Here is a 9,893-nt window from a genome sequence, read left to right as displayed (position 1 = left end):
TTAGTTCTAACACGCCCCATGTTAATTCTAGTACGCCACATGTTAGTTCTAGCTAGTTCTAGTTCTAATTCATCTTAGTTCTAGGTTCTTGGGCTCTCAAGTTAGTTCTAATTTACCCCATGTTAGTTCTAATTTGTCTCATGTTAGTTCTAACCCGCCCCATGCTAGTTCTAGTCCGCCCCATGTTAGTTCTAATTTGCCTCATGTTAGTTCTAATTCACACATGTTAGTTCTAATTTGCCTCATGTTAATTCTAATCCGTCCCATGTTAGTTCTAATCCGTCTCATGTTAGTTCTAGCCCACCCCATGTTAGTTCTAGCATGTCCCATGTTAGTTCTAGCTAGTTTGGCAAGTTAGAACTAATAATATTTGAAGCGATATAACGAGAGATAGAAAATAAGCCCAAGTGAAAGGAAGATACCGTGTGATAGACAATATAAAGGGCTACACACCGGCGAAGACGGTGGTGAAAACGGAGACCGGAGGTCGCCGGAAAACACGCGCGAAGTCGGCACGGCGCTGCAGTTTTGTGCCGACTTCGCACGCACTTTCCGATCACCTCCAATCTTCGTTTCCGCCGATTTCTTCTTTAGTGACTAGCCCTACATGTTGCCTATCACCTCTAATTTGTATCACGTTCTAACTCAGTCTCTATCTCTCTCGATAACATCTGAAATATCGCTCGACGACAGCAGCGAGCAGAAAATAGCTGACAGCTCTCGGTAACACAGTGTACCATGAGATAGGAAGTGGATATCTCGCATGTATCCTGTAGAGTCTCGTGTTTTTGGGTACGAGTGCACCACCCTGTATAAATATGTCGCCAAACTTTGCTCTAAGAATCTCAGTCTCAAATCTCCCACTCCGAGAATTAAAAAACCTCTTAAGTTAGGGCGAAGAAATCAAGAGGAATGGCACCGATCGCAGTCGGCGACTCTATCCCCGACGGAACCCTGGCCTGGTTCGACGAGAACGATCAGCTGCAGCAGCTCCCCATGCATTCCCTTGCCAAGGGCAAAAAGGTCATTCTCTTCGGCGTCCCCGGCGCCTTCACCCCTACCTGCAATTTGAGGAAAGGAGGTGACTTTTCTAAATTTGGATTAATTCAAGAAAGAAAATTTTCTTTTTTAGTTTTTTTTATTTTTTTATTTATTTATTTATTTTTTTGCAGTATGCAGCACGTGCCGGGTTTCATCTCTAAAGCAGAGGAGCTTAAATCCAAGGGAGTTGATGAGGTCCTCCTTGTTAGCGGTATGCATAAATCTCTTATTTATTTTAACTATTGCACTTTTGCTGTGAGATACTCCCGCTGGGAATCAAGTAATGTGTCCCACTAGAAAATTTCTGCGGCAAGATTTAATCTTTTTTGCTGTGGGATTTGCGTTTATATTTGCATAACGCTGAGATATATTATGTGTATGAATCTAAAGGCATACTACGTGTGCTACAAGACACAAGCTTCATTTAAAACTGAATACATATGGGTCCTGATTGCAATTCACGAGGAAATTTATAACATGCCTGTGTCTTGTAAGCGGTATCGGATTTGTAGTACATTTAGCATTTCTTGAATGGCATGTCATCTTTTTGTTATGCGGGTTGAGGGTTGCAGGCACTCCCAAGGTTAAACAGGCGAAAGGAGCAAAGCTTTGAGATTCTGTCATTCCTTGTTCAATTGTTTGAGATAGTCTGAAGTTTTGCCCAAGCTCGCCCGTTTCAATCACGTGTGAGCTGCCGACAAGGCCGAACTGGTCTCAGCTAAACCATATATATTTGCAGTTAGGTGAGAGGAGAGGACAACATGGATTTTGATTGGAATCAACAACTTCTTTATCTTGTTTCTCTACAGAGAAATTTTGTCTAATTTAAATTTAACAATGGAGGATGTATGTAAATCATGTTACAGTGATAATACTAAAGGTAGATAGGTTGCCTCAAACCTTCTTTCTTCCCCCAGCAACAAACAAAAAACCCACCCAGCCCCCACCCCACGCCAAAGAATTAATAACTGAATATGTGAGAGAGTAGGCTCTTGGTGAACTTGTCCGAAATCTTGATGCAAGGTTGATTTTGATCTTAGTTAAGGCCGAGACTGTGAAGTTTACTTGACTAGCTATTAAGAAAGCTAAAATATTTCACAGCTTTGTCCATCTAGGTTAAAGGACAAGCTTGAGAGAGCTCTTACCGTGTCTGTCCTAAGCCAAGCCTTGTGCTTTCTGAGCCCATTCACAGGTCTAGAAAACAGGAAGAAAGAAAGAAAGAAAGAAGGAAATTACGTATTGTCATTTTTTTTTCATCCCTTCTTTAAAGTAATTCCTAAATCTCTCTTTTTTTACATCCAGAATGGACACCCATAATCTTTCTGCACTTTCGCTTTTCACATCTAAAAATCTCATCCTTGACCCCTCCACACGTTGAATAGATTTTTTTTAAATGGCTGGTACAGAGAATGGGGTGCAATTTTTAGTGTGAAAAGTGTGTGTGCATGTGCTTTTGTTTGTTTGTTTGTTTGTTTGTTTGTTTGGTGTTGGTGTTGGTGTTGGGGTGGGTGATGATGGGGTGGGCAGTGCTGGAGCATTGGTTACTTTTAAGTACTTGTTATGTAGTTAGGTGTACCTAAAGCTTGAACGCAAACAAATTGCTACTTTAAATGCTTGGTATGTAGTTAGTTATACCTAGAATTTGAATGCAAACAAGTTTGTATCATCGATTGCCATCATCCTTCATAAATGAATTTATTTTCGTGTTGATTTCCCACACATTGTGGTCTCAAAGATTTTATTTAAATTATTCCATCCTAACACAGGTTTTGCTTCATCATTCATGGTTAGGCTCAATATAATGGAAGTGTTGTTACTAGGTGTCGTGTTAAACTTATTTTGATGCAAAGAGTGAGAAATATATTTCTCCATTTTGACGTTCCCCATGTTAAACTTTCCCCTTGCAACTCTAATTACAATTTAGAACTTGATCTGCTATAATCAAATTGCACAACATGATGCATAGTGTATAAATCTTGGATGAGTAAGATATGAAACAGGCTAAACGGGTCTAGACAGTAGGTAATCATGGTTCTTCGCATTTAAAATGGGCGACACGGGGGTTGCTAGTTAACTTTGTCTATATATCACACATCTGACTTTTGGGGACATGCAATGCTTAATCGTGCTGATAATCCTTCTGATGGTTCTGAGCATTCCACCTTGCAAAACCTCGACTTTCTCAGTTGATAGATGACTTGAGAACTAAATTATTAGCCTGTCACATGCAACAAAACTTGCATAAACTTGCTATCTGATGGATCACACTTGTTTATAATCTAAGTTTCAACTTTACTGATTAATAATTCTGTGCAGTTAATGATCCCTTTGTCATGAAGGCATGGGCAAAAACCTACCCTGATAACAAGCATGTCAAATTCCTAGCTGATGGGTCAGGAACCTACACTCATGCTCTTGGCCTCGAGCTTGATCTCTCTGGGGAAGGCCTTGGGATTCGCTCCCAAAGGTTTGCTCTCCTTGCTGATGACCTGAAGGTCAAGGTTGCGAACATTGAGGAGGATGGAGCTTTCACCATCTCAGGTGCTGATGAGATCCTTAAAGCTCTCTAAAGGAAATCATTGTTGTGTTTGAGGATCGGTGGAGCTTTCACCATCTCAGGTGCTGATGAGATCCTTAAAGCTCTGCACAGGAAATCATTGTTAACGGTATTCTATCTGTCGTTACCTTCCATGTTCAGCTGTAATGCTGTTGCTGAAATTGTGCCCCAAAAGTTATGTTTTCAGACATGTTACTCTCCTAAGTATAGTGAAATTTTTGCCTCACTTGTTAAAAGTATATTTGGATTCTGAATAAGGGTGTTTAAATTGGATAATCTTTTGTGCTACTGGCGTTTCTCATGTATTGTGATTGGATGGAGCTTTCATTATATGTTTATCCATTCTTCGTCTTTTTTTTTTTTTTTTGTCAACATGAAAACTTGGTTAGAGGACTCCTACGCCGCTTAAGGGAAAGCCTGTGTTCAAGCCTTCAGCATAAGGAGGACTCAACCCTTGCAAGAAAATCCCTATGAATTAGGGCATATGCCTCGTATTCGTCCCAATTTCAAGAAAGCCAGCAAGCTAGGATTGTTGAATAGAGAGCAGACCTATCCAACTATCCTGGCAGACCCCGGTGTTCCGCATTTATTTGTTATTATTTAGTTAAGAATTTATGACAAAAATTAAAGAAAATATCCTTGTGGTTTGTAGAATCAAAGCGAAACTCCTGGTTCATTTCACCTCCTTAGTATCAATTTACAGTCAAATAATCATTAATGCGTTCAATATAATCATATAGATATAATCCTGTTACGTTTGCGGGGTAATAGAGTAAAGCCAGAATTGACATTTTTTATTTTTCGGGGAGATTTTCGGTGAATCTTCCAAGTATCAGAAGGATTTTCTATAATTGATCTTAAATTAAATTTCTTTCAACATTTAAACACTATTATAGTACACACATGATTAAATATTATTATTGTGATGTTACATCACTTTTACATGAACAAACAGACCTAGTCAGTTAAATCATTGGATGCCAAATATTTCATTTGTTTTCACTCCCACGTATCTGTTTAAGTATACAGCCGCTAACTGATCGGTGCTAAAAAAAAGGCTCACTGACATACATTAGCTGATAAATGGAGAACAAAATACCGACAGTTTGGTAATTTCGATGCAATAATACAAAAACTTTACACCTATGACAACATTATTTGCCTAAGTTTATGAACCCAAATGAATCAATATGGCTTTTTATTGCTTGTGGAGACTGGATTCTCCTCCAATATTTGCTAACCAATACATTCATCTTAAACACAGGGCTACTGCTTTAGCTCTAAGTTGTTCTTTCCTCCAATAATCTCTTCAACTCTTTCTTGTTCACCTGGTATGAAAACATACGTAGTTAATAAACATAAAGGATAATATTAATATAAAAAGGTCTGAAATCTCACCTTTCCCATCGCATTTCGAGGAAGCGTGTCCCATAGGAACAATTTTGTCGGAATCTGAAAGTTTGTACATTTACACATCAAAAGCAAAGTAATTTTTATTTTTATTTTTATTTTATTCTATTTTATTTATTTATTTATTTTTTGCATGATTAGAAAAAATTGTTCTGAAGGATTAAACCTTGTATGGAGCTAGTTTCTCTTTAGACCAGTTCTGCAATTCTTCAAGACTAACAGCTGGCCTTAACTCTCGTTCTGCTCTTCTCTTCGCATCTTCATGAGGAACAATTATAGCACACACAATCTCTCCATAGGCCTTGTCAGGTAAGCCCAAAACACAACACTCTGACACTGCTTCATGCTGAGAACAGAAATGAATTCTTCATAAGATAAAACAATAAAACACAAGCAATATGATGGGTCCATGACAATCATAAAATTTGAAGGACGCATAATTAACTGTTGTTGGATCCAAACGATCAAAACTAGATAAGAGCCATAGATGATAGTTGATCGAAATTGTGAATTTCAAACCATGTATAATAACTTGCCCTTGAGACGAAATGAACGAAAATTACTAGAATCATGGGTTATAAGCTCATGAAAATCGCGAATTTTGACGTATGTTTATTAGGACGAAATGAACGAAAATTTCCAAAGCCGTGGGTTATAACTCATCAAGATCGTGAATCTTGAAGTAGTTATAATTAATTGTCATTGAGTCAAATAAAGGATAATGAACAAAAATCATGGGTCGCACAAGAAAATCTGAATATTGAAATTTGAACAATTAACTGCGATAAGGTCAAAACGAATGAAAATTGACAAAAAACGTGGGTTACCCCCACGAAAATTGTGAATTCATACTTGCACAAACTTATTTTCCATTAGGTTGCAAAAATTGACTAATATCATGCGTTATAATCCATGAAATTACCATTGGTTTGAATGAACAATGGACAAAAATCATAGATTATGCTCCATGAAAAATAAAAATATTGAAATTTGGACAATTAATTGCTATAAGTTCGAAAAGAATGAAAATTGACAAAAATGGTGGCTTAGCCCACAAAAATTGTGAATTTGAACTTACACATACTTATATATCATTAGGTTGCAAATTTTGACAAAAACCATGGGTGAAACTGCGATTTTTGACTATTTAAACTTACCCATGAAGTTTGAACAAGTAATTGCTATAAGGTTGAAACATAAAAAAAATCATGGACTACAACCCATGAAAATCACAAATGTCAAGATATGCATAATTAATTGTCGTTGGATCGCGGAAATTGCAAAAAATCGTTCTGAAATTGTAAATTATGAAGTATGTATAATTATTGCCATTAGAACAAGACAAACAAAAATTATCAAAATCATGTGTTATAACCCATCAAATTGCAAATTTTGAAGTAGTCATAATTGATTATATTTGAGCCGAATGAACAATAATGAACAAAAATCATAAGTTAGAATGAAAATCATGAATATTTAAGTTCGCACAATTAATTTTAGGATCATGGTTTCATTTTACAAAGTTAACATACATGTTTAGTTACAGTGAAGTCATTTGCTCATATACTCTATCATGTGTCTCCCTTCACTTAATTGCACACATTACATTGCGTCTTGCGCATGCACACTTAAAGAGACATTGCATCTAGCATATTTGTAAGTATTACGCTAATTTTGGGGAATCGGTTCGTGTATTGGAGGGAATTGGTTCACAAATGAACTAGGAATCAATTCGCATGAACTATACGACAGTTCAAGGGGGTTCCGAGGAATCACGGAACGAAGGTTAAAACTAATAAAAAACTCAAATTTTGAAGAACGTTTACTTATCTGCCGTTAGCATGAAACAAACGGAAATATTCAAAATCGCGGGTTATATAACCTATCAAAATCGCGAATCTTGTAGTCATACTTAATTGCAATTGTGTCCAGTTAACGACAGTGGAGAAAATCATGGGTTATAGCATGAAAGAAAATTTAATTGTTATTTAGTCGAAATTAACTAAAATAAATAAAACTGGTAGGTTATAACCATTGAAATCATGAATTTTTTTGTATGCATGATTTGGAATGGAAACAAATTGAATCGAATCGAATAGAATACCAAGTCGTTCGTATTTATATTTGTTTAAAATTTTGAATTCCACCTCAAATCCAAATTTGGATATCCATTTCAACACTATTTTGAATTCGTACTCGAATACTCGATATTTGTTAAATATACGAATATTTATCTATTATTAAAAAATTCATCTTACAAAAGTATTTGATTTTCATATTATATTTAAATTTACGATTGAAAATTATTTCTTTATAATTATGTGTATATATTTAATTCAAATCTTTCGTTATTGAAATGTTTGGGGACTCTATTAAGTCTTTCAAAATTAGTATATTTAACTTAATAATATAAATCATGAGTGATCATAGTTTAAATGAATATTTACTAAGAGAACAAACTGAATACACATCTGGTTAAATTCTATTCGTTTATGAATTTGAGTGCTAAAAATTACATATTTAGAGTTAAATGAACTACCAAATCGATGTAACTGAACAATGTCTCCAACAATTATCAAACAATTTATTAAGTATTGGTTTATTCCACCATTAGGCATGATTATTTTCCATTCGGTCAAAATGAACGAAAATGAGTAAATATCGTGGATGATAACCCATGAAATCTTGAATTTTGAAATATGATCAATTCATTGCCATTAGATCAGAACAAATTTAAATAGACAAAAAGGTTGTAACCCATGAAAATTGTAAATTATAAAACGCACATGCATATTTTTCATTTTGTCAAAACGAACAAAGATTAACAAAAATCAAGGATTATAGCCCATAAAATTCGTGAATTTGGAACAATGCATAATTAGTTGTCATCGAGTCAAAACTAACGAAAATACCATGGATTATAATGCATCAAAACTGCGAATTTGAAGTAGTTATAATTAATTATCATTAGGTCGAATGAATGATAAAGGACAATAATCATGTATTGATAGCCCATGAAAACCATAAACATCGATGTTTGGACAATTAATTGCTATAACGTTGAAAAGAAGACAAAATTTGAGGGTTAGCCCATGAAAATTGTGAATTTAATATAACATGTACTTAATTCCATTAGGTTGAAATGAACGATAAATGGCAAATTTTATTAGTTATACCTCATAAATTGTGAATTTTAAAATACATATAATTAATTAACAATAGGGTAAAACAAAAAGAAATTGTCAAAATTGTGGGTCATAATCCAACGAAACCATGAATTTTAACGTAGTCATAAATGAATGTCATTAGGTCAAATGAGTGATAATGGCCAAAAATCGTGAGTGCTCATGAAAAAAATTAATATTAAAATTCGTACAATTAATTGCTATTGGGCCGAAAAGAACAAAAATGGATAAAAATCATGGATAATAACTCATGAAAATTATGAATTTTTGAAGTACTTATACTTATTTTCCATTGGCTAGAAGACTGAAAATTGGCAAAATTTGTGGCCAATCCATGAAAATCGTGATTTTTTAATGAAAGAAATTTAATAGTCATTTGGTCAAAACTAACAAAAAAATTGTGGGTGATGACGCAAGAAAATCACGAATTTTATAGTATGCATAATTAATTGCTATTTGGTTGAAATGAACGAAAATGAGAAAATATCCAGGATTATAGCACTTAAAATTGCGAATTTTAAGATATGTCGAGTTCCTCGCCATGGGTTGAAATAAACACAACTCGACAAAAATCAAATATCATAACCCGACAAAAATTGTGAATTTTAAAGTGTGCATACTGATTCGTCATTGGCTCAAAATGAATAGAAATTAAGAAAATTTGTGGATTATAGCACATAAAAGTTGTGAATTTTTTTGATGTACACATAATTAATTGTCATTGAGTTGAAAAAATTAAAATGCACAAAAATCAATGGTTATAACCCATGAAAATCTTGAATTCTCAAGCGCGCGCCGTATTAAATGTCATAAGGTCGAAAAAGACAAACTGGAAAAAGTCATAGGTTATAGCCTATGAAAGTTTAAATTCGGACAATTAAATGCTATCATATCGAAACGAATGGAAATAGACAAAAATCATGGATTAAAGAAATGAAATAAAAATTGTCAACTTGTGGAAACTAACAGACATAAAATAAATCTGTGGATTAAACCCATGAAATCACAATTCTTTTGTACAGATTATTAATTCGAAACGAATGAAAATAAGCAAATATCATGGGTTATAGCCCATGAAATCAAGAATTTGAAATGTTCTTACATCATTGTCATTGGCGTCGTAATGAATATACATGGACAAAATCATGGATCTCATAAAATTCGTAAATTTTAAAGCGCATGTACTTATTTGTCATTAGGTCAAAATGAATAAAGCTTAAAGAACATTGGTTAAAGCAAATAAAAATAGTGAATTTGGAATAATGCATAATTACTTGTCATTGCATAGTAACAAATGAAAATGAACAAATATCATGGGTTATAACAATGAAAATTATGACTTTTGAAGGGTACGCCTAATTAAATGTCATTACATCAAAACAGACAAATATGATGGCTTATAATCCATAAAATTCGTGAATTTTGAAAATCATAAGTTATAGCTCATGAAAATTGTGATTCTTGAAGTGTACGCCTAATTTAAATGGCATTACGTGGAAACAGACAAAAAAGGACAAAAATCATGAGTTGTAGTCCACAGAATTCGGGAATTTAGAAGGTCATTGGTATATACGCCATAAAAATCATGAATTTTGAAGTACACATAATCAATTATCATTAGGTCGAAACAAGTAAAAATTGACAAAAATCATTACTTTAGCCCTTGAAATTTGCGAATTTTGTGGAGCGCAAAATTACTT

The 9,893-nt window shown here is 34.3% G+C and overlaps 2 protein-coding genes across 3 annotated transcripts in view; one reads left to right on the top strand and one right to left on the bottom strand.

The window, feature by feature from the left end:
* LOC109848397 (peroxiredoxin-2C-like) lies at positions 836 to 3,925 on the top strand. The gene is made up of 3 exons (XM_020417869.1): positions 836 to 1,062; positions 1,168 to 1,252; positions 3,358 to 3,925. Exons 1-3 carry the CDS (start codon positions 913 to 915, stop codon positions 3,609 to 3,611), a joined length of 489 nt encoding a protein of 162 aa, XP_020273458.1. The 5' UTR covers positions 836 to 912; the 3' UTR covers positions 3,612 to 3,925.
* LOC109848382 (malonate--CoA ligase) overlaps positions 4,564 to 9,893 on the bottom strand; it is a 28,852-nt gene continuing 23,522 nt past the window's right edge. For both annotated transcript variants that reach the window (XM_020417856.1, XM_020417851.1), the window contains exons 15-17: positions 5,175 to 5,354; positions 4,997 to 5,050; positions 4,564 to 4,926 (exon numbers count right to left, since the gene is read on the bottom strand). In XM_020417856.1, coding sequence (XP_020273445.1) covers positions 4,879 to 4,926; positions 4,997 to 5,050; positions 5,175 to 5,354 — 282 coding nt within the window. In that variant the 3' untranslated portion in view covers positions 4,564 to 4,878. The remainder of the gene's footprint in view (positions 4,927 to 4,996; positions 5,051 to 5,174; positions 5,355 to 9,893) is intronic.

This window comes from Asparagus officinalis, chromosome 1 (genome assembly GCF_001876935.1).
Source record: "Asparagus officinalis chromosome 1, Aspof.V1, whole genome shotgun sequence".
Classification (NCBI taxonomy): Eukaryota; Viridiplantae; Streptophyta; class Magnoliopsida; order Asparagales; family Asparagaceae; genus Asparagus; species Asparagus officinalis.
This window is presented reverse-complemented; position numbering and strand designations above follow the sequence as displayed.